Source organism: Enhydra lutris, unplaced genomic scaffold, assembly GCF_002288905.1.
Source record: "Enhydra lutris kenyoni isolate GAN:26980312 unplaced genomic scaffold, ASM228890v2 scaffoldscaffold2, whole genome shotgun sequence".
Lineage (NCBI taxonomy): Eukaryota > Metazoa > Chordata > Mammalia > Carnivora > Mustelidae > Enhydra > Enhydra lutris.
The window spans coordinates 66,398,859-66,424,612 of record NW_019154086.1 but is presented as its reverse complement, the minus strand read 5'-3'; the positions used below and the strand labels follow the sequence as shown (position 1 = coordinate 66,424,612).

Genomic DNA, 25,754 nt, shown 5'->3' with positions numbered 1-25,754 from the left:
TAGTCAGGAACTATTTCTTAGTCATTTTTTATTTCCAGAGGCTGTGGCACTTATTATGTGTTAAATAACAATACTGCCATCCAGGCTAATGAATTTGATTTGATTACTTGAACCTATCTTTCATTAACAGCAGAATTGCATTAACACTTCAGCTCTTTTGGGAACTCTGGTTCTCCTTAAACAGTTTTAAAGGCATCACTGTTAAGATTCCATTTATGTAGTTTTTATTATGTTGAAAATACTCTAGCTTTGATATGTAAATAATGTTCATGATTGTATTAATCACAATGTTTTCAATATTCTCATATCTATAATCCTTTTTCAGAGTTCTTGGAAAACACTCCATCCAGTTTGAATCTAGAAGATATAGAAGATCTTTTCTCTCTGGCTCAGTATTATTGCAGTAAAACACCAGCTTCTTTTAGGAAGGTAGAAAACAAAATTACCAGCTTCAGTATTTCATATTTAGTACATTGTTTTATTGTTTGTGTTGTGTCCACTTCAGTTAAAATCCTCTAGCTTGTCACTCTTTTCTTTCTTTTTATGTGTTGCAGTTTTGTGTGATTTTTCACTGTAAATACTCTTCCTACTAGAGGAACAAACAAATTTAGAAAGATAGTATAACGATATGCTAGCAATTATTTAATTTTTTCTTTGATTATTACTTTTGATCATGAGAAAATTGAGGTAGTTCTTGTTAGTGCTTTCTTGACTTTAAAAGTTTCCAAACTCTGATGGAGGATGTATATTTATGCCTCCTTTATCTGGAGTTCAGCTTTGTGCAGTTTTAATGATGCAGAGCTGTCTCCTGAACAAAAGGGGTAACTTAGCTGCATAGAGACTTGGAACCTTTCTCAAGTGCTTTAAAGTGAAGGGACACCCAGATTAGAAACATGATGGTGTGAGCTCCTAGAAAGTAAAACTCCAAGAAGCAAAAGCTAATAGTGGAGGAGGCACAGAAGTACCGTTTATAAGGTAAATGGGTTTGTTTGTGACTTCAGTTGCCTATGAGAGCATTATTGTCTTTTATTTATTTTTTTAAGGCATTCCATGATAATGATTACTAGTTGGTGGTCATGTCACTGAAACATCAAGATGAGGTTAAATTATGTTCAGTGTAATATGTTTCAGAAAGCGGACAAGAGAAATCTTTTAAAAACATTTCCCCTGAAACTAATTAAAAAAGAAATTCATTTCTAGGGATAATTTCAGCTGTTTTAATAATTGCCTTATGTAGACCACCTCAGTTCCTAACAATGTCAGACAAGTCAGATGTCTGGTTAGGATGCTGGATGAAAAAGAAGTCTTATTCCTTTTCAGTCTTTTAAGAGGAATAGCTTTTATTCTTCAGACATAATAAATAATATGCACTCGCAATTGCTAATTAAATCAGGCTGTAGATCAGTGTATTATATAATTTTTGCCTTTTATTATGTTAAAGTATGGAAAGTCATAACCATTTTTTTAAAATTCAGTGTTTACAGTTCATATTATAGAAAATAGCTGTGTAGAATGTTTTATTTTTTCATAGTCTTTTATTTTGTGTAAACTGTGACAGGGACTTTGTATATAGCCTTGTAGCCTTTGCGTCAGTATTTGAGATGATATAATACTAAGTTTTAAAAGTCACATGACTCAGGAGTGTTAAACGTATTTATTTTACCTTTCATCATGGTTTATTAAGAATATTTTTTGGAAGAAAGATTAATTTTGTTTTTCTTTGTGATATTTTAAACATTTCTCTTCAAACAGGATAATCACCATCTATTTGGTAGTACTCTGTTGGGAATTAAGGATGATGATGCAGATCTCAGTCAGGCTCTTTGTCTGGCCATCTCCGTGTCAGAGATCCTTCAAGCAAATCAGCTTCAAGGGGTAAATAAAGAAAACCCACAGTTTGTCAAAGGAATGCCCCTTTTAAATGCAAGGAACCAGCATTTTCACCCTGTTTGTGGCTTCCTGCAAAATTAATTTACTGAAACCATGTAGCTGTTTTGCTTTTTTGAATGATTAATGTGTTTAATCTGTGTGCTCATTTTAAAACTGCCGGCTTGTGTGTTATTTTAGTTGTCAGTTATGATTCTGGGCAATTATAAATTGCCAAATCTTTTTTCATATTTTAACAAAGCAGCTGAGTACTGTATAAAGTACTTAAAAAGGTGAATTTAGCATATAATGGTTAAATTCTGATAATTATACAGCTAATTGAATTAGATGGTCTAATGCCATAGAGCATATTCAAAGGAAAATTGAGGATATACCATAATTTTCTGTCTGCTACTATCTTCAGAAAAATCTCATGAGCCAGTTTTTTCAGTATATGTTCTTTATTACTAGTAGTGCAACAGTTAACTATGGGCTGTTGTAGTGTATTTTTGAGATGGAGGGAAGAAGAAGGGACATGGAAGGGCAGGCATTTTATAATAGATCTTTTTAAAAACAAACATTTACATGTTTTTCCTATTAGAACTAGTATTTTTGTTTTTAAAGGTTTTATTTATTTGAGAGAGAGAGTGAGTGAGTATGAGTGGGGAAGGGACAGAGGGAGAAGCAGACTCCTTGCTGAGCAGGGCGCCTGATGTGGGGCCCAATTCCAGGACCCCAAGATCATGACCTGAGCCAAAGGCAGACGCTTAACTGACTGAGCCATCCACGCACCCCTTATTAGAACTAGTATTAAAAACAAATGAAAACCTATAATCCAGTTTAAAGATCCTCCTGTAAGTTTCTTCAGGTCAGACTGGCATTGCAGCATTGCAGAACTTCCTCTCATCCCCAAGATGTTTAGTTCTTACATGAGTTGAATTGCTGCCAACTTGTGGATTTATTTGCAGAAATAGTAATTGTATCTAGATCTTTGTTTATAACTGTGCAGTTTTTAAATATATATGTAACATGATACACATTAAAATTTTAAATTCTGATACAGTTTTATAGCTCAAACTGACATTCTTTTGCTACATATTTTAAGACTTCCTAGTCAAGAACAGTATATATAAAGTTTTAACTGTTGAAAATGAATATGGTTGTTTAAGATCTTGAGGTTATTTTCTTGCATCTCTTCTAACTGGGTCCTAATTCTGTGAGATCCGTTTGTTTTTTTCTTTTTTTAAAACCTGTTCCCTCTCCTTTGGCTAATTGTAACATTATATTGTGTAAAATGTGACCCTCATGGCAAATTTCAGTATGTCAAATGTTGTTTTCCTCTTAGGAAGGAGTCCGGTTCTTTGTGGTGGATTGCCGTCCTGCAGAACAGTATAATGCTGGGCACTTATCAACTGCTTTCCACTTAGATTCAGATCTGGTTAGTATAAATGCTAGTTAAAATTTTTTATGAAGTAAGAGAATAAATAGGGTTTTTTTTTCTTTAGTTCATGAATAAGTATACATGTACCAGATTGGGGACATTTTCTTTCTGCTTAAAGAGGGGTCTCTGCCTTTATAACAAAAGTACTGTTTTCAGGTTTCCTTTTCACCAGGACACTCTGGGTATGAGAAAGGGTAGATGCAAGCAGTTAACTGTGGCTTGCTATTGCCTACCATTGTTATGTCAGTAAATTCTGAACTTCTTACTGTGAGTCGTCTGATGTAGCACTTAGCATAGTGCCTTGTATCTAGTAAGTACTCTATAAATATAAGCTCTTACTATAATTGGGTTATTGTTTTAAAACTTTTTACTATAAGCCTTTTTCTCATTATGAATATTTATGCATATAATAAACTAATATTTAATGAGAGTAGTATCTGGCCTATCAGTGCTCACTTGTTAAAATTGCTTTTCAAGGGTCACTTTAATTAAAAGAGTAGATGAAGTAAATATTAAATATTGTCGGAAATACTTAGAGTGGGATAGACATCACTTAAACTGTTCTTGGTTATAAGAGCCTCAGGGATGGAGAAGACCGAAAGAGGTGTAACCCTTTTTGCTAACTATGTGATCTGCCCTTCTTCCCATCTCATCTGAAAAAGGTGATAATGTAGGTGGTGTTGAAAGGAAACTTAATGGAAAATAGAGGTAGAACAACTCAGACAGTTTTGAGTGCTTTAAGTAAGGAAGGTGATCAAGCTTGGTTTGCATCCTGAAAGTGAACCCTGAACCTTTCTCATCCTTGATTTGTCTAGGAGGAGTTAGATGGTCCTTCATTTATGCTTCTTTAAAATTTTGCTCAAGTGATTCATGAATATTTGATTTTTTTCTTCAAAAACTCGAAAGAATATCTCTAGAGTTAATTATTACCGGCTTGTTTAATCTTCCAGGCCTCTTAATATATATTTATATATTTCTTGTTTACATTTTTTTCATTTGATGTTTCACTTAACTGTTCACTTGCTTTTTCAGCAAACTATTTCTTAGAGGTCTTTCCATTTAAGTACATTCTTTTAATATCCCCACATTTTAAAGTAAGCTCTATGCCCAACGCGGAGCTGAAACTCACAACCGCACGATCAAGCGTTACACACAATGACTGAGCCAGACAGGCAATGACTGTATAGTGAACCACGGTACAAATATACTGTCATTTATTGCCCAGTTGATATGTATTTGGGTTATTTTCAGTTTTCTTGTAGTAAACAATGCTGTAGTTAGATACTCATATATGTTTTGTGAACTTGTGCAAATATTTCTGTAAAATAGGCTTCCAAAAGTAGAACCATCGGTTTGAAGGGTGTATGTAAAATATTAATGCTTTATCATCCTTTAAAGAGACTGAACCAGGTTACACTTTACAGCTGTAGATGAGAATGTTCCATACTGTTGCATTATAGAACATTACCAATTATATTTTACTTTACAAGAATGACAGGTAAAAAACAGTGGTAATTGTAAGTGATATTGAGCATCTTTTTGTAAGTGTACTGTTTATTTGTATTTTGCTTTACAAATTGCTTTTCTTTGGTTTGTCCATTTTTCTGTTGGATTTTCACTGTGCTTTTTATATAGCCCTATTATAAGAGTTTTAACAGATTTTTGCGGTTATTGTTACATTTGTTTCCTTGAAGAAAAGAGATTAATATTTTTCATCCTCTTGTCTCTAGAACTTAGAGTAGTGCTGATAAAAATGGTTTCTCCTATTTCTGACTATCTTTTCTAAGAAATACATCGTTCGTCATATAAGTGGAAACTAAAAAATATACCTTATTTTAATGTATTGTTTTTAGTTATGGACCCTTCCACTCAATGTTAAACTTTTCTTGTCATCATACCTAATGACACCATAGCTTGTTTAAGAAACAACAAAAACATTTTTTCTTAGAATACTTTCTTTGCATGTTTAATCTTTCTGTGAATTTTCAACTTTTGTTCTAGTGTATTATAGGTACCTTTATATACATTTCTTTTCTCTTATCCCAGCAGTTTTATTTATAAGAGCCTTTATTCCTTTGTTTCTATGGTAGCTATTTAAGTTTTTTTTTCCCTGGAAAAATATTTCAAATTTGGAAATGTTTGTCCAATACTGTTTTGCCACATTTTTAGTTTTTAAAAAATTGTCTAGATGCTCCAGAATCCATCTGAGTTTGCACAGTCGGTAAAATCTTTGCTGGAAGCACAGAAGCAGTCCATCGAGTCCGGCTCCATTGCTGGTGGGGAGCACCTCTGTTTTATGGGCAGTGGTAGAGAGGAAGAAGACATGTATATGAACATGGTCCTGGCACACTTTTTACAGGTATGCTGACAAATTTTTTCAGTTTTGTTTGGTTATTGCTATCACCTTTAAGAAGTTCTTATGGGTAATTTTATACTGTTCTCTGCATTGTCAAATTTATACGTAGTTTTTCTTTATAGCTTATAGGTTTTGTGTCTTGCGTGTCTTCTTACATGCTTGTGTGATTTATTTTTTGTGTTAAGATCTTGAATCATATGGAATTTATTTTCATATAATAAGTGAGGTAGGAAAAAAAAATCTTTTTTTTCCCAGAAAGCTACCCAGTTGTGCTTATCAATTTGAAATACCACCTTTTTAATACACTGAATTCCTCAGTGCATCAGGATCTATTTCTGGATTATTCTGTTGTGTTGCTCTTTATGTCTGTTCATTCTCTAGTATTTTTTACAGTAACTATGTATTTCATTTTAGTATCTTTACTCTGAAACAGAATATACATATATTTATTTATTATATATAGCCACCTTTCCTTTTTGTGTTCGAACGTTGTCTTCAGCACAGCTAATTTGTATTAGTGATTTTATGTAACCTGTTCCTCTATCTTTACAAAGATACACTCAGTGATGGCTCTTTCTTTATAAAAATAGTTGTTTATTAGGTATTCTTTGATAGCTTATACATTAAAGTCTTCATTTTTTATGACCCTGAACTATGGAATCAGGAAGACCATAGGCTAGTTGCATTAGCCACTCAATTTGGATCCTATTCTGTTCATGTTATATTTTACTGGGAATTTGGTTTGAGAAAATAAGTCTAAAAGAAAGAATCCTTGAAAGACAAAAATCAGCAAATGAACATGGTATTTGGGGGAAGGAGATGGTAAGATAATTTTATACCTTATTAATGGAGAGATCTTTAGAAATTTACACAAAAACAAAAATAGCAACTCAGACATTTTACTTACAAGTTTAATTAGCCTGTTTTAAAAATACTCTGGTATAAACTGTATATTGTAAGACCTGTCACATGGCAAGAATTTGAAATACTGTGAACTTCTTTTTTATAATGCAAGTTCTTGATGTGGTTTTAGAAATTTTTTCCCTAACTTTTATTATGGAAAATTTCAAGCAAATTCAAAAGTAGGTAGAATTGAACCCTATACACTCTTTATACTGACATACATTATTACACTTTATTATTAAAAATCTAACTCTTGTTCATGTTTCCCTGATTTTCCCAGGACCCAAGACAAGATGTTGCACTTGGTTAACATTTTTTTTTTTTTTTACAATTTTATTTATTTATTTGACAGCACAAGCAGGGGGAATGGCAGGCAGAGGGAGAGGGAGAAGCAGGCACCCCACTGAGCAGGGGGAGCCTGATATGGGTCTTAATCCCAGGACCCCAAAATCATGACCTGAGCTGAAGGCAGTTGCTTAACCAACTGAGCCACCCACGTGCCCCTTGGTTGACATCTTTTAAGTCTCTTTTAATTTATAGTTCCTCTTTCCTAATATTTTTGCTTGCTGGGTTGTTGGAAAAACCGGTTGCTTTATCTTACAGAGAGTTTCCCACATTCAGGTTTTGCTGCTGCATTCACATGGTGTTGTTTATCAGGTTCTGCCCTTGGTGTTCCCTCTACGTTGGTAGTTAGATCTAGAGACTTGGTTGGGGACAGGAAGTCCTGGGTGGTCTGAGTTTTCCTCAGGAGGGACATACTGCCCAGATACCTCTCTCTCTCTCTTCCTCTTTTTTTTTTTAAGATTTTACTTATTCCAGAGAGAGAATACAAGCAGGGGGAGGAGCAGAGGGAGAGTGAGAAGCAGACTCCCTGCTGAGTAGGGAACCTGACGTGGGGCTCTATCCCAGGACCCTGGGATCATGACCCGAGCTGAAGGCAGGCGCTTAACTGATTGAGCCACCCAGGCGCCCCGATATCTCTTTTCTTTATGTCTTCTTCTTTCTTTGCCATTGTTTATTAGATCCATTAATTTTTTTAAAAAGATTTTATTTGTTTATATGGCAGACAGAAATCACAAGTAGGCAGAGAGGCAGGCAGAGAGAGAGGAGGGAGAAGCAGGCTCTCCGCTGAGCAGAGAGCCCAATGCAGGGCTCGATCCCAGGACCCTGGGATCATGACCTGAGCTGAAGGCGGAGGCTTTAACCCACTGAGCCACCCAGGTGCCCCTAGATCCATTAATTTTTATAGTAGTTTGTAAAATGGTAACATTCTGTTATTTCTTATTCATAATTAGCTCTAATATTGTTTATTTCTTTTTTATGAAGGACACAACGTATTTTAAAAGCTTTTAAAAACTTTGCTAATTATATCCAAAAATATAATTTAAGTGGTTTTGGTTTGACTCTTTATTATATTATTGGAACTAGAATACAAATAAAATCATAGTCTTGGTAGTAGCTATGAAGTTGTCCCCTTCTTTCCACCTTAACACCAGACCTTACAATATTTAAGTTAAATGTATATTTATCTTTTTGTCAGCTTCCAAAATGTCAAAGAAAAGAAAAAGTCCAGAAATCTAATGTATAACTTCATATTACATTTGTAAATGTTTATAGGACTATGAGAGGTTTTAATTAAATTACATTTTGGAATAATTTAAGTTTTGGTTTTTTGTTACAGAAAAACAAAGAATATGTGAGTATCGCCAGTGGAGGATTTATGGGTAAGGTTTTAATTATTAATCGCTTTGCCTCCGCTTTTCAGAGGCAGTTCTATCACCAGACCTGATTTGTAGTGACCAAATTAATTAGTGCATAAACTCTCTCTTCAGTTATTCTATATTTTCAGAAAAGGCAAGGCAAGCAGGACATACAGATAACAGACAAACACGATAGACACTTGAAATGAGCAAATATTTAATGGAAGTTTATTTCGGTAGATATGTTTAATGAGCTTGTATTTGTAGAAAGTAATTTTATAAAGATGTGAGAAAAACTGTCTACATCATTTGTCTTCATGGAGAAGGTGGAATGGATAGGACTGGGAAACAAAGGTAGGAGGAATACTTTTCGTACTCTCCTTTTTGTTATGTTTTTATTTCATTTTTGAGCTACTTGAAATTATTAGCTAAAAAAATATGGAATGGAAGGGAATAAAGGAAATAAACTGATATTTTCAAATCTTCAGACTAATATTTGGTAATCCAGGATAGTAAAATAATTGCCAAAATCTCTGCAGGCAGAGATTTGAGAATTTGTGAAGGATTAAGTCAGGGTAAAAGAGCCTGTCTTTTTTACAGTTGATGTTATTTAAGGGTACAACCTTGTGACTAGTAGATAAATAAGTCCTGGAGTACTGTAAGTATAGTGAACATAGACAATAATACTGTATTATAATAATCAAACTTGCCAAAAGACTAAATCTTAATTATTGCCACCATGAAAAAGAAAGGGTAATTATATGATGGGATAGAGGTGCTAACTATTGCTGAAATGGAAATCATAATATAATATATAAACCAAACGTGTTGTATACTTGGAATTTATACAGTATTATAGGTCAAATATATTTCAAATAAGAAATAAAGAGCCTTTAATAGTAAAATCAAATTAATATTTGTTGAGTAGTAGAGTCATGAGCTTGAATCATGAGAGCCTCATAAGGATTAACTTTTGACCTAATGTAATCTTGTGTTATAACTTGGAATATGATAGGTTAGGGTTTCTTTCCTTTGATCTTTGGTGATATTAGCAAGGATTATGATGATTTCCTACATATAATGGCCTGATAACTAACATCCTTTGGGGTTTACACAGTGATCTACAAAAGGGGTATTTTAATAAGTAGTGTTAAACAAGTATTGGCCTTAGCCCCAGTGTGATTTATTAGGAATTTTGACAGCATGATACAGAACTTGGTTATTAAGCTTATTATCAAAAGTATCTGAAAAGCAGTCTTTTATTTTTCTTAAAAATTTTTTTTATTTATTTAAGAGAAAGAGCACATGAAAGCAGGATGAAGGGCGGAGGAAGCAGCAGATTTCTTCCCCACTGAGCAGGAAGCCTGATGGCCAGACTCAGTCCCAGGATCCTGAGGTCATGACCTGAGTCAGAGGCAGATGCTTATCACCTGAGCCACCAGCCTCCCTGAGATGCAGTCTTTTATAGTATAGTTTAGGTTTTAGAAGCTTTTTTCTAATTATGGATTATTTCTTTTTCAAGAATCTCTCCATGGCAATTAATGCATTCTTTACTGTGGGAAAGATTAATTAGATGTCTATGATAGAACAAAAGCCACCATAGATTTTCTTTTAATCCTTTATGTCATAAAAATGTTGCTGAGATTATCTCTTAATACTTAAAATATTCTGTTCCAAAGAGGAAAACATCAAGTCTGTATATAGTTACTGCCATCTTTAAGGTCAATTATGAGAAACTGTAGTTGTTCAGAGGGCTTTAGAAGGAGAGGAAGAAGGCTTTCTCTGGCTCAGAGTCCTTCATTCCTTTCCTGAGGTACAGAAAAAAGTACCTGTAATTAAATCTTTGGATCCTCTTTCATTCAGCTATGACATGTTTGTTAAATTCTCTGGTAAAGAATCTTTCTAAAGGGGGGTTGGTATGTGAGCTGTTTTTTTTTTTTTCCTTCTTGTTTATCTTAAGCACTGCAGCAGCACCTGGCAGACATAAATGTGGATGGACCAGAAAATGGATATGGCCATTGGATTGCTAGTACCTCAGGCTCAAGGAGCAGCATCAATTCTTCTATTGATGTAAGTATATATGTAGAATATGTCACCAGATTTGGGTGAATGGCCAGAAAAGGTGACTAAGTGTTAAACCCTCACCATAACAGAAATGGGGTCAAAATATTTCAAACACATAGAGTTTAGAGGAGTCGTTATTGCAGGGTTAATGTAAGGATGGAACAGGCCTGCACATCTAAACTAGCCAGAGTTCTGGAGATCCACCTGCTGAATTCAGATTTCTCCCTATCCAGGTGTAGTATGTTATCATGTAGTGACAATTTTCTGCTTCAGCTTAAATATTGGTGGAGATAATACTGAGTCCTGTGACTAGCTGGGACTCCCAAGTGATCTGGTTCTAGGAATCTCCCAATTAATGTGAGCCAAAAGAATACTGAGGCTTATGGTCACATCTCCTGCAGACCATATCTGTACCCCTTCCCAACACAAATTTACATGATTATAACTTCAGTCCACCCACATTTGAGAATGGGCTGGTCGGAAGGAGACAAGAACTGATTGTGAATCCCATTATATTTGATTTTTAGTTATAAAGATGTATGTTACTACTACAAGGTTTTGCTGTAGTGGGTAAATTTACTTTTCACTTTTCTGTGCTTCTTCAGAAATATTTGCACAGTAAGTCTTTGTGCTCTTTCAAAAATATTTTATGTCAGTTGGATTAGATGTCATTACATATTTTCAGTAATAGTTCACATTTACCTAATGATCATTCTTTAAAACAGAAATAAAAGGAAACTGCAATACAGGTTATGATTATTACTAGCTTAGGTTTATCAGTCTGACTTAACTTGATGTTCAGGTTTTATCTCCAGAACTTACATTCATCATGATCTCCAGCAAGATCTTTTCAGCTCTGGTTTCTCTATCTATGCAGTTGAGATGATAATAACACAACTTTCTTCATGGTGATGTGAGGATTAAATGTGCAAGTGTATGTATTGTGTTGTATGTGTCACGTATTTAATAGCAGTTATTATAAAATTATATCTGGATGATTAATTACCATTTATCTTTAGCCATATAGGTTAAATCATATTATTGTCAAATTATTAGCAGATAAACCTCTGAAATTTGTTTTCAACTTAATCCTCTAGGTATCTAAGAGCTCTTCACGTGAGATCACCATTTATTTAATAAACATTTTCTGTTTTTATTTTGAATAACTAAATAGTGTTCCACTGAATGGCTGTATTATAATTTATTCAGTTAGTCCCCTATTTTTGAATATTTATGTTGCTTTTAGTCTTTTTGTGTTATAAACACTATTATAATTAATTTTTGTAGTAATATATTTACATATGCCATGATTATTTAGTCCTAGGAGTAGAATAACTCGACCAGAAGATTACATATCAGAATTCTTAGAAGTCTACACTGTCATCAGATTGGCCTTTAAAAAACATAATTTTTTTTTTTTTGGAAGATTTTATCTAGTTATTTGGGGGAGAGAGAAAGAGAGTGAGCATGAGTATGAGCGGGGGAAGGGGAAAGGGCAGAGGGAGAGAGAGAGAAGCAGACTCCCCACTGAGCAGGGAGTCCAGTGTGGGGCTGGATCCCAGGACCCTGAGGTCACGACCTGAGCTGAAGGCAGATGCTTAACTGACTGAGCCACCCAGGCCCCCCTAAAAAAAACCATTATTCTAATTTATATTGCCATCCACAGTGTTGGATAGTAATTCTGTTCAAGTTCCTGTTTTCAGATATGAAAAATAAAGATTGAGACCTTAAAGAAACTTTAAAAAAAAATTTTTTTAATTAACATAATATATTATTTGTTTCAAGGGTACAGTTCTGTGAATCATCAGTCTTACACAATTCACAGCACTCACCATAGCACATACCCTCTTGAAGATGTTATATAGTGTATTAAAAAGTACCAAAGAATTTAATTTCCATCATCAGTTTAGTTTGGTTTCAAATTTAGATATGGAAATAGAAATATGGTTTTTGTGTTATTTAATGACTTCTTTCTCTTAAAAATTGAAATGACGCATGTTCATTTTAGCAACATATGTAAATTTGAAAAGTATAAAGAAAAATAACTGCTATTCGTATTTTCGTATTTTGAAATACTTCCTTCAAATGTATATATATTTGAGGGAGGGGGAAGGGCATAGGGAGAAGGAGAAACAGGCTCCCCACTGAGCAGAGGAGCCCAATGATGGTGACACAGGGCTCATCCCAGGACCTTGGGATCATGACCTGAGCTGAAGGTAGACACTTAACTGACTATGCCACCCAGGCGCCCCACCATCAGAATCTTACGTTATACTATATGTTAACTAACTGTAATTAAAAGAAAAACTTCAAAAAAATTAAATGCTTATTTAAAAGCATTTCTTTTTTTTAAAATCTATATAATTTTCCATCTAATAATACCTAAATCCTAGTGCACTTTCTATTTCCTTAAGTTCTAAAGAGTAATTAATAGGCAAAAGATGGGCACACTTCTGACATCTCTTGCCAACTAGCTCTTTAGGGAATATGGAGCAATTTCGTTAAACAGTTTAAGAATTACACTCACACCTATTACATTAGGTACATAAAAATAATTTTTCTTGAGAAATTAAAGGCCTAAGTGAAAATATTTAAACAGCAAAAATTTATAAGGAATAAATGTTTAAAAATTTAGCCACATGAATGATATCCTGATGGTACTTTTGATTATTTTTATGGTATAATTGAAGTTAAGAAAAGGTCGATAACTTTCTTACTGAATAACGAAGGTAGTCTCAGACTTTATACACTTATATATGCAACATATAGCCTCATTTTTCTATTTCTAATTCCTGTCCCTAAAATTGTTTTATCTAGTATATCAGTCTGTTAGGGCTGTCATAACAAAATACAACCAAGTAGTTTGCTTAAACTTAAAAGAAGTTAATTTTAAAAGAAGTTAATTTTCTTACGGTTCTGGAGGCTGCAGGTCTAGGATCAAAGGATTGGCAGATTTGATTACTCCTCAGGCTTCTCTCTCTGGGTTGCCCATGACTGCCTTCTTGTCTGTCTGGATGCACATGGCCTTTTTTCTGTGTTTGTGCATCCCTGATGTCTCCCCCTCTTCCTATAAGGACACTAGTCATATTGATTTATATATGACCTCGTTTAACCTTAAATTGCTTCTAAAGGCCCTATCTCTGCATACATTTTCTGAGGTGTACTAGAATGAACTTTAACATATGGACACAATTTAGTCCATAACATCTAGATAACCTTTAGCAGTAATGTCTCTGCTAATCATTAGGAGAGCAGTTAATTTATCAGTAAGGTTTTGTTTTTGTTTTCGTTTTTGTTTTCAGGGTGAATCTTCTAATGGCTCAAATGATAGAGGAATGAAATCACTGGTAAATAAAATGACTGTTGCTTTGAAGACAAAGTCTGTTAATGTCAGGGAAAAAGTTATCAGTTTTATTGAGAATACATCAACTCCTGTGGACCGGTGAGTTGCTTATATGGTATGAGTTTATGATGGGTAGCTAAAGAAATGTGTCTTACAGTAAGTGCTAGTTGAATTGAATGTGTTCTAGAAGAATCATAAAGTATAATTTTTAATTAGATAATTTCAGTTTTCATTATAATGACAGAGATGTTCTTTATTGCTGTGAAATTTGACTATTATTATTTCTCTCTCCTGATCAGAATAAAACTCAGATAATGGTACTGCCCCTTTATGCGGTTCATTAAAAAAATATTAAGATGCTATTATATGTATTACACTTTATGTAGTAGCTGTTTCCCACATGTCAGATGGATGGGAACTATCTGCTAAATGCAGTAATCTCAAAACAGGAGCCTCCTCTTCTCTAGGAATTTATAACCTAGAAAATTTGGTCATGTCAAGTAAAGCAAAAACCCATTTTCCTTCTTTCTTTTTTTAAAATTAATTATTTTTTAAGTAATCTCTACAGCCAATGTGGAGCTCAAGCTCAACAGCCCCAGTGTTGAGAATTAGCTGCTCTACCAGCTGAGCCTACCAGGCATCCCAGAAACCCATTTTCTTAGGTTAAGTGTTTAGATCTTCATAGATTTTGTGTTCACAGACTATAAGTGACCCCTGTTTTCCCATGAGTTACAAATGAAGGGTTTAGCTAACAAATGATAAGTTTCTGAATGTGTGTTTTAATGCTTCTTACTGGAACTGTAGAGTCCTCAGTGTTTTTTCCTCCAATAGTAGTCTGGTTGATTTTTCTTATTCCTGCAGTTCAAAACTAACCTAATAATTCCAACACAGAATTTGTTGCTAAGCAAGCCTGATCTGGAAAGTGCATTATTTCATTTCAGTCTCATGTCTTCTGTGCAGTATCCTAGGAAAGTTGAAGTATTTGACTTTAAGAATTGAATGTCAGAAATTTATTATTTGCCACTTTTTAATTATAGCACATATGCATACAAAAGTACATTGTTTCCTTTAATAGCAAAGAAGTGAATAGGTTATTTTCACAAATCCAAAAAACTGTGCCTATCTAAAATGGTCCACTGATAAATAATATTTAAGTGTTTTATCAAGCCTAAGAGTCTTTTTTGCTCATTAAAATTGTTCTCAAAAGCCTGTAACTTTTTTACTTTAAAGTTAGTGCATTCTGAACTAGAGTACTATTGCTAAAATTTTATAGCATGAACATAAAAACTTTTTAAAAAATGAACTAATGATAATTGATAATGATAACTTGAAAAGACTATTGTCTGTGTTTTTAAAAAAAATCCTTTGAAACTAGTTTTTCTTTATTTTTCTTTGTACTTGGGATGATCAAAACGTTTTCTTTATAATGTATGCTCAGGGCTAGAAAAAGTGATTATACTATATTTTGTTTTAAAGCCATTGTGTTTTTAATAATCATTTTGTTCTGTCCTCTGCCTCAATTTGCTATAGAATGTCTTTCAATCTTCCTTGGCCAGACAGAGCATGTACAGAGCGGTAAGCCAATGAGTAGAGCAGCTTTCTGGGACCATCCTTTTCCTTTTTAGCATGCCTCATGCTCTCTATAAGCCTCACACTGTTAGCTAAAATTTCATGCAGCTGTTTAAAATGCTAAACTTTTCTTACTCTGCTTTTAGGAGTGTGTGATTTTGATTGAGCTGTATTTGTTTTTTGCTTGATCATTTTTTTTTTTCCTTGCATGCTGCTTTGTATGTCCCATTCCTCAGATAAAAATCAAGTACATTTAAATCCATGAACTTTTATTCTGAAAGAGAGGAAGGTGAAACAAGGGAAATACTTAGTCTCAGAGTGAGCAGGGTGGTAGCTTTGGAAATCATATGCTTCCATCTCCTGCCCTAAATCTAGAGAATATTACTGAGAGAAGGCACATGTCATGATTCAAAATTATTAGTTCAGGTTTGTTATGTAATTTTTTCAAAAGATTTATTTATTTATTTGACAGAGATTACAAGTAGGCAGAGAGGCAGGCAGAGAGAGAGGAGGAAACAGGCTCCCTGCTGAGCAGAGAGCCTGATGCAGGGCTCTATCCCAGGACCCCGGGATCATGACCTGAGCCACCCAGGCGCCCCTTGTTACGTAATTTTATAATCTTTTTAAGAAATATTTTTAAAATTAGATATGTGTATTTAGTTTGGTGAATAAACATATATAAATCAGTTCTGAAGAACCACAGTTCTTTGGTTTTCCATGAAAGAAATTAGGTCATGCGGTACATGTTAATGTATAAATCCATCTCTTCTCTGCTCCAATAAGATGCAGGTGTAAAGTTAAAAAATCTACTGGATCTTCAGTTAGGATGCACAGAAGAACTTTAATAACTTCATACTTTTATATGGCTTTACAGTTTTTATACCCACAGAATTTTTCTGCAGTTTAGAGTATCAATTACAGCAATATCTATGGACATTTTAAAAGAAACTCTAGTTGTATTTTAAGATTTATTTATTTATTTATTTTAGAGCATACGAGTGAGGGGAATGGGGTGGTGGGGGAGAGATAGAATCCTCAAGCAGACTCCCAACTGAATGCAGAGCCTGACTCAGGGCTTGATCGCAGAACCCTGAGACTATGACCTGAGCTGTAATCAAGAGTCGGCATCCCAACTGACTGAGCCACCCAGGCACCCCTCTAGTTGTATTTTAAATATAAGTTAAGCTTTGGAATAATGGAGTTGACTTTTTTTTTGTCATTTTAATATTTTCGGTAACTAGAAGTAGCATTTTTAAAAGTAGTAGTTTACTCCTAACTTGTGGAAAGAGTTTTTATTTACCGTGACTGTTCCTGGCAGTGCCAGTTTTAGAGCTTCTATTACAGTTTTATCTGAGACTATTTTAAAAGTAGTTGCTTCATTTAAAATTATAAGCTATTTGTGAATCATCTTTCTACCTTCTCTTGTTATAGGACCATTGAATTAGTCTATTTTAACTACCAAGTTTTCTCCCAAATTCTTAAGTTTTTAAAAATTTAAATGATCTTCTTTGGTCTACAGACAAATATATCTATTTCGAAGACAGAATTTAGTGAAAATTAGAAAGAACTGGGTTTCTTCTGAGCACAGTAAATAAATTGAAACCTAGCCATACTATGTTACAGATGTTTTTGTTATTATTTCAGCTAAAAATGTGTAAGTATACTGCTTTTTAAAGAGTCCAGCCATTGAATTCCATTAATTTTTAGCCAGTTTGTTAAGAACTATTTCAGTAATCTTTATAAACAAGATTTATAAAAAATGCATTGTATTATAAAACTAGATCAATAATGAATAGCTTTAAAACTTTTTTTTTTTATTTTAAGTAGGTTCTATATCCAAGGTGGGGCTTAAACTCGCAACCCTGAGATCCAGTCACATCTACTGATTGAGTCAGCCAGGCTCCACCCCCTCCTATTTATTTTTGATTTTTGCTTTATTTATACTTGCCTTCTGGATTAAGCATCTACTGTAAACATCTTTGTTTCTGTGTTATGTCTGTTTAATTATGTTTTACTATCAGGAGAGAACCAATAATAATCTCAAACAATTTTATAATCTAGATGGCACTGAAGTATTTTTAGACAAAGCTATATTGTCTTTGTCTTTTATAAGAAAACTCAGTCTATGTTTCGTAGTTGTTTACTTATTTCATTTTCTCTAATGAGCATAGTTTAATGGATAATGAATAATTTTATATTAGATATGTTTTAGCCTAAAATCAAATGATTTATGATTTAATTTAAACTGTCTACTATGTATGATTAATTTGTAATTACCAAAGAGTGTTACATGTTCAGCTATCAGTTGATTTTTCTAATGAGGTTTCTGTTGAAGAAAGTTATTTTGGGAGAAATAGATTTAAGCCTATTTCAATAAAATTGGATCATGATAAGATTTTTTATTCAAGATCTGTATTAAGAAATTATTTAAAATACAGATTTGACCTCTATATTCTGGAAAAATTGAATTCTAAGATTGAGTAAAGACATGTAACTTGAATTTTTTCCATACTGGACTACCTCTTGATATATGACCCAAAAAAAGGCAGTTTTTCTTTTATGGTAGGTAATCTCGATGGAACATTTATCTTACAAATAATATAATGCTTTTTCCCCAGGAGCATGTACTTTGTTAAAATATTTTAATTTTTTTTTTTGGTTTGTTTGAGATTACCTAAAAAGTACTGAGGTATAAATTTTTATATTAAAAAGAGAGGTCATTCTTCTTGCAAAACTAATCAAGTTTGAGTTTACGTGTTCTTTATGCTTCTGCTACTTGAAAAAGAAAGATTAATTTTTATGGTTTATTTACATTTGTGTAAAAGAAGTAGCATGTTTCTTTTAAAACAAAAGTAACAGTAATAAAAAAATGGGAGTATTATAATGTGAGCATTGGGTAATGTATAAAATTTGTCAGTCACAATGTTGTACAACTGAAACTATGATTAAAAAAAAAAAATGGGAGGAAGAATCCTAAGGTATTTACTTCCAAATGAGGAAAACTTAACACTTTCCTGGAATTTGAATATTTGGTTCCATAATCTGTTTTCTCTAACAGATGTGCATAGCACTTGCTATATGCCAGGCATTGTTCTAAGAGCTTTACAAAATATTAACTGATTTAATTCTCACAGTAACCCTGAAGGGTAGATATTGTTGTTATTACTGTTTTGGAGATATGAAAACAGAATCACAGAGAGGTTAAATGACTTCTCTAAGGTTACACAGATCTAAGCACTGATTTTAATATAAATATTAACCTTTTTTTTTTTTTTAGTTTTACAGATCGAAAGCGTTCAGTCTATTAAGACACAATGCCACTTTTGCTAACATATTTTCCTTACCTTGTTAGAGTTTCCCTAACATAACTATTCTAAATAGCATGATATATGGGGGCTAAGGACAAAGAATATGTACATTGTGTTTAAATATTCATATGATACTTGGTGAAAATCTTTGGTAATTACTTAAGTGATGATTTCCCTTCTAAAATTCTTTGAATATAGGCATGTGAGCAGCAGTGACAGAGTGGGCAAGCCTTACCGTGGTGTAAAGCCTGTTTTCAGCATTGGGGATGAAGAAGAATACGACACAGGTGTAGTAATAACACTTATCTGTAGATGCTTTTCGCAGGCACTAGCAGTGATTAGAGAGAGTGTTCTGGGGCTAGCCAACAACGGCTTTAAAAAAAAAAAATTCTCTAGATTGGAGAGTCTGTAGTTTTTCTACTGAGTTTGGCTTTAGACATCTTAAGTTATGCCTGTTAAAATTCAAGCAGAAATGGTGAGTAGGCAGTGGATTATAGGAGTCCTTAGCGCAAGAGAGAGGAGGTCTAATAAACCGGTGATGACCTGGAAATTAACAGTGTTGAAATAGTATTCAAGCCCATGGGATTTGATTTAAATCTCCTTGATCCATCCATCTAGGAGACTGAGAGTTGTGGGTCTAAAATCAGGGAATTCCAAAATTGAGTCATCTGGGAAGAGAATTGGAGGCAGTATCCTAAAGGGCCACAAGATGGGGATATTGTGCCAAGGAAATGTATCATTCTCTGTGGTTGTCTTTATATTTTAAAAATAATTTATTACTTTGGTTCATAATACTGCTGCCAAGATTACGGTGGTTAAGTAATCATATTAATATTACTATGTGTATTGGGTTAGGAAAAATAAAACAGTAAATGTACAAAATAAGAGGAAAAAACCTCTCAAATTTCATCTTGCTTTTTCTGTTTAGTAATACATGTTGCGTATTTTCCATCTTAGCCCGTATTCCACCATTGTAAGCATACCATAATCTATTTAATCATTTTTCTCACAATTCACATTGATAGTTTTCCTTTTTTTTTGTCTCAAATGACAATAGATATTTTTATACATAGAGCTATATGAACTTTTGTAAGTATATACAGAGGGTATATTCTGAGCAGGAAGATTGTTAGATTATAGGGAACCACATTTGACAGTTTAATAAATATTATAGAATCACCTTCCCAAAAACTTACATTAAGGTAAATGAAATTTTCTGTGTGCTATTTCTAATTGTTTCTTTTTAATTTTGCCCCTCTTTTTGTTGCTATCTTCTTGTTATTTATCAGTCTCTAGCTCTCCCTGAGTATTTCTTCTTTTATTAACAGTTTTCATTTCAACTATTTTCATTCCTCTGAGAGGCATATGGATGAATAAATTATGGTATATTTTCATGTGTCATGTATTTGCACATATATTTTTATTATGGAAAATTGCACAGTAATGAAAATGAGAAAACTAGAGCTCTGTGTATCAACATGGATAAATTTTACAGTGTTGGGAGTGAAGAAGTGTTGTGGAAGAATACGGTCAAACAGTCTGCTATTTATATAAATGTTTCTTAAAGTGCAAAACACTACTGTATATTGTTTGAGGATATTCATGTATGATTAAAGGCAAGAATGGAACCATAACCGATAATCACTGTTTCTTAGTGGACAAGGGAGAGGAATGAGAATGGGGAGATATATATAAGGGTTCTACTTTTTATTTAGGCTGAAAGTGTATAGATATATGAAATTTCCTTTTTTATTATGTCTCTTTATATTTTGAAGTATTTCTTTAAAAGGGAGGAACATTTGTAATTATTAACACTAGTAACACTAGTGACTATAATTCCCCTTTGTTAAATTAGAAAAACAAAATAATTAGAATGTCTTACAATTCTGCATGAAAAAGGATAAAAGACTAAAGAGATTTTTATTTATCCGAGGATGGATTTTCTTGTTGTTTTTCTTAAAATCAAAACCAGCAAGAGAAAAGGAACTCTGCCATCTTTGCCTTCAAGATAGGTGCTTATTATTGGACAGTTCAGCCATCTCTCTAGGGTCTAGACATAGATTAGAGTCATGTTACATAAAGCAAAAGTTTTGAAATTCCTCAGATAGTTGTCTTTTAAAAATTTATTTACGTTATTTATTTTTTATTGAAGTATAGTTGACACACAGTGTTACAAGTGTATTCTTAGTATTTTCACCTGACTTTCTTACTGTGTGGCCTAATGTTTGAAAATAGTATTTCTGTATTATGCCAGTGGCATAAGGAAATACAGTAGCGGGATTAGAATTGTTTTGTTTTTCAAAATGTATGTTTGAAATATTGAAATCTTTTTCAGGCTGTTAAGAAATGTCTCATTTTTAAAACTGGTAATTCCCACTTTTAATGCTTTCAATTCTCTGTAGATGAAATTGATAGCTCTTCAATGTCAGATGATGACAGAAAAGAGGTTGTAAACATCCAGACTTGGATAAACAAGCCAGATGTCAAGCATCATTTTCCTTGTAAAGAAGTTAAAGAAAGTGGACACATGTTTCCTAGGTACTTTTTAAAAAATGCCTTCTGCTGAAGTAAAATTAAATTTAGTTAATAAAAAAACAACTGCAAAAGAAATTTTCTTTATGCAAGTATAAGATATAATTTCACTTTGTCAACTTGTATTATATGTCCTGATTTTTATTTTTCTTTTCTTTTTCTTAAAAGAATTTATTTGAGAGAGAGTGTGTACAAGTGGGGGAGGTGCAGCGGGAGAGGGAAAAGCAGGCTCCCCACCGAGCAGGGAGCCCAATACAGGGCTTGATCCCAGGACCCGGAGATTATGACCTGAGCCTAAAGCTTACACTTAACTGACTGAGCCACCTAGGCACCTCTTGATTTTAAGAATATTTCTTATGTATTTTTTATTTTGAAATTTTTAAGCAAAAAAGTTGAAGGAACAGTACATTGAACATCTTTATAGTTTGTTTTCTCTATTTGGGGGAATAGATGGTGGAATAGGATTCTTCTCTTAGGTTCATCAGATTTTTTTTTTTTTTTTAAAGATTTTATTTATTTATTTGACAGACAGAGATCACAAGTAGGCATAGAGACAGGCAGAGAGAGAGAGGGGGAAGCAGGCTCCCCGCCGAGCAGAGAGCCCGATGTGGGGCTCCATCCCAGGACCCTGGGATCATGACCTGAGCCGAAGGCAGAGGCTTTAACCCGATGAGCCACCCAGGTGCCCCAGGTTTATCGGATTTTAATTTCTTTTTGCACTGCCCCATCTTTCCATTTTTTATCTATATATAGACACAAGAATATACACAGTTCTCTTTTGTCAAGCCATTCAGAAGAATCTTACAGATATGACACTTTACCCTAAATGCTTCAGCATAAGTCACACAAGAATATGAGCATTATAACTCTTCAAAAACCTTAAAATGAGCATCATTCAACATACAGTTCACACTCAGATTTTTCAGAGTACCCCCACAGCACCTTTTATAGTCTTTGTTTTTTCTCTTCCCGATCCAGGATCTAGTCATGGTCCACACATTGCATTTGCCCATTAATCGCTTTAGTCTCATGCCATGTCCAACAGTACCACTACCCTTATCACCACCTCCCCTTTGCTCTATGAATGAATCCTGAGGCTAGGCCATTTATTCTGCAGAATGTCCTGCATTCTGGACTTGTCCGATACTAGTCTTATTGTATTACACAAAAGTATATGAGTATATCCCTATAAGAAATGAACTGAGACACAAAGAGGGGGACACAAGCTGAGACACAATAATTCTATGCCCATTCTGTGTTCAAGATCCACTTACAGAATATTATAAAACATGTAAGGCAGCCCAACTACTGCTTAGCGGTCTTCAGTGTAGAGTATATACTGTAGTATAGTGAATGAGAATAGTTTATGAATATAGACAGTAACTCTGGGAAAGTTTGAAAAGTACTATCTTCCATATATCATGCAGAGTAGATTCTAAAAATATTATTTTAATGATTTCTAATTGTATTGTAGTTTTTATTATATAAAATATAAAACGTGCTTTTAAATAGTTAACAGGATTTTCTGTTAATAAAATACTAATTTTTCATACAATTAAAGGGAACTTAAAAATGTTACTGGGTACCTTTTTGTTCTTAGGTGATCCTTTGTCTATATTCTTTAATTCAAAAGTAATTTCATCTGGATTGAATATTTTTTATTGTGTTAACAGCTGTTTTGCATGACATTTCTTTAAAATTCTTTTTGTTTTTTAATGTTTTTTTCCCCTCTCAAGTCATCTGTTGGTTACTGCAACACACATGTACTGTTTAAGGGAGATTCTTTCACGGAAAGGATTGGCTTATATACAGTCTCGACAAGCACTAAATTCTGTAGTTAAAATTACATCTAAAAAAAAACATCCTGAGCTAATTACCTTCAAGTATGGAAACAGCAGTGCTTCAGGAATAGAAATCTTGGCAATCGAAAGGTAAGATTTTTTTTAGGATGATGTTATCTGAATTGTTGAATTAGTTCATTATTAAACATAGTTTGTTTCTCTATTTGGGGGAATAGGTGGTGGACTAGCATACTAGAGCCACTTTTATCAGCATTCTTTGCTGATTTTTTTCTTCTGTATCTTTAGTCATATGTGGCTAATCAGCACGTGGTTCCAGTGAGTGCCACAGCTAATTTCATAAACTTTTTGTCAGAAGAGTCTTTTAAGTAATCTGTACCATTGCTGCACTAAATGCTGGTTTGTAAACAGGTAGGAAGCTTGTTTCAGAATATAAGTCAGTGTTTCTGTTTTCTTTCATCAAAAAATTCTTGCTTTGAAAATGTGTCAGCAATCAAGCAGTGTGCTGTGTCGTATATTTAATTTACAATCTGGTATAAGCTCCTCCTTGTCTTAATGTGGACCAGTGACAAACAGTTCATGTACTGGCACCAAGGGCTGTAGGACCACACTGATCTCAAAACTAAACCATCTTTATAATCCTTTAAAAATGTGAACCCCAGAGGAGTTGAATGACTTGCAGATCTTCACACCTAGCTTGTGATCAGACCAAATATAGCCTTTCTGACTCCTGATGTGTGGTTCATTACATCTGGCTATACACTATATGAAAAATCACCTAGCCTTGACATTTAGATTTTCTTTCTTTCAAAATGTGCTTTCGAGTGTGTATTGGATAAGTTATGGTAAATATCAGGATGTGTCTGCTTCTTTGTAGGTTAGGAAGGCTTCCCACTGGAAGTGACATCTAATCTGAGTCCTGGAGTGAAAGCAATTTATATTAATATATATGTATATTCCCCTCTCCCCACCAACAGGTATTTGATTCCAAATGCAGGAGATGCTACCAAAGCCATAAAACAACAGATCATGAAAGTTTTGGATGCTTTGGAAAGTTAATATAAAAGAGAATTACTTCAAAAGAAATGAAGGCAACCAAGAGAAAGAAACAAGGACATATTTTCCTGATTGAATACTAACTGAGGACCTTTCATTTGCTCATGGGGGTGCTTGAATTGCAGGTCTAAGTATGTGTGAATTATTATAATCAATTTCTGGACAGTTAAAATTTTTCTTAAATTTTCTTTTGCATTTTCAGTTTTGTAAAATGATTTATAAAGGTCAGTTATTAAATGACTTTGAAGTAACTGACCCTTTGCCCTTAGGAACTAAGGGTGCAGAATGCAGTTCTGTTTTGAAGAGCTGTGTTTTAAAAAGGGAACATGTATCACTTTCAGATTTAAAAAGACCCATACACATATATACTTGCAATGTCTTCAATGAAAATTAGAGATAGAATTAGCTGAAGAGACCCCTTTAATTGCTACATTTAGTTTATCCACTGAGCAGTATCAGAAACTGAGAGTATTACATAGATTAATAGCTTGCTGTTTCTGTCCTTTAAAAAAAGTGAAATCTCTTAAATGAAGTGGATGAAGATTCCAGCCAACTCAGAAATGCAGTCCAGTTAGTGAAATGTGAAGCATCAGTATCTAAATCATTTTTTGCATCATTAGCTAATGATTTGAACACTGGGTGCTTCACATACTAAACTTCATCCTAATGGTTTCTAAGGAGCAGTTAAAAGTATAATAATAAGTAGGTAGGCATACTAAGATTAAAATAAACATTGTGGGGACAAGAATTGTACCTGTAAAAATGTCATTGGTCTTTATTACAAGTGGGATATTTGATTTAGGATATTTCAGAACAGGTGTTGTACACACGTTGATTTATCCTTACTGAGGTTATGGTCTGTGACCGCACTAGTGTCCACTTACATGAAAGCCAGATAATAAGAGCTATATAAAGTACAGTTGTTTTATCATCTCTTTCTGAATTTTTTTTCTCTTCTTTGGTTTTGGTCTTCTCTTGCTAAAGTTCCGGTGGTTTGAAACTCTTTTTATTTTTTAATATGACAAAACTAAAAAGTGATCTGCTTCATTTTGCAGCTTTCTCAGTTTAATTTATTGAGGTCTATATTAGACACCTTTGGTGAGAGAAAATCCGGGAACATGTTTGGGGCTATGGAATGACTCCTTATAAAATCTTTTTGGGAACTAGCAAATCCTAACAATTTACCATGTCCTAAAATGTAATGGATTATCTCTAAGGGGTTGATAGGAGAAATATTTAGATGTACTCTGTTTATAGCCAGTTATTGGAAATCAAGTGAATAACAGGCAACATAGTTCAAGATATTTTATTCTAATATCTAAATAAAAACCGTTTACTTGAGTGGTTGAAGACATTTGCATGAAATTGCACCTGGTGCAGTACTTGATATTTATAACTCTACCCACAACGGTTGTATTGCATTTTTCTTTTTTTCTTTGGCGCCCACCCCCTTTAGAAATGCCTTGAAGTCTCCATTTTTTGCCCATTTCAGCCATGGGACTTTTTTCATAATATTAATGTAAAGATGTTTGTGTTACTGTTTATAAATTACAATTGTAAATAAACCAGTACAATTTGCTCATAACTTTGTTCTTAATGACTCTCTTACGATGTTTTTCTCCCCTCCCGCTCCCCATTTTGTAAATCTCTGTTGGTAACACAAAATTAGAAAATTGACGGCTATCCTTTCAGTGGAATTTAATGTTCAAGTTTTAGGATTGAAAGTATTAGATTTCTATTTCAGCTCATCTGTATGGGGAAGGAGGAAAGAGGTAGTTTAATGACATGAAATTCCACATGTAATAAATTTCTGTCTT

General features: G+C 33.7%; 1 protein-coding gene across 3 annotated transcripts in view; it reads left to right on the top strand.

Moving 5' to 3' along the window:
• Positions 1 to 25,522, top strand: part of LOC111148097 (TBC1 domain family member 23) — a 62,116-nt gene extending 36,594 nt beyond the window's left edge. For 2 of the 3 annotated variants that reach the window (XM_022504502.1, XM_022504520.1), the window contains 12 exons: positions 326 to 429; positions 1,753 to 1,875; positions 3,212 to 3,304; positions 5,496 to 5,666; positions 8,248 to 8,290; positions 10,227 to 10,336; positions 13,633 to 13,772; positions 15,204 to 15,248; positions 18,749 to 18,837; positions 20,953 to 21,088; positions 22,819 to 23,013; positions 23,859 to 25,522. In XM_022504502.1, the coding sequence (XP_022360210.1) occupies positions 326 to 429; positions 1,753 to 1,875; positions 3,212 to 3,304; positions 5,496 to 5,666; positions 8,248 to 8,290; positions 10,227 to 10,336; positions 13,633 to 13,772; positions 15,204 to 15,248; positions 18,749 to 18,837; positions 20,953 to 21,088; positions 22,819 to 23,013; positions 23,859 to 23,940 (1,331 nt within the window). In that variant the 3' untranslated portion in view covers positions 23,941 to 25,522. The remainder of the gene's footprint in view (positions 1 to 325; positions 430 to 1,752; positions 1,876 to 3,211; positions 3,305 to 5,495; positions 5,667 to 8,247; positions 8,291 to 10,226; positions 10,337 to 13,632; positions 13,773 to 15,203; positions 15,249 to 18,748; positions 18,838 to 20,952; positions 21,089 to 22,818; positions 23,014 to 23,858) is intronic. The other variant, XM_022504511.1, reaches the window with a different exon arrangement.
• The last annotated feature ends 232 nt before the right edge of the window (positions 25,523 to 25,754 follow it).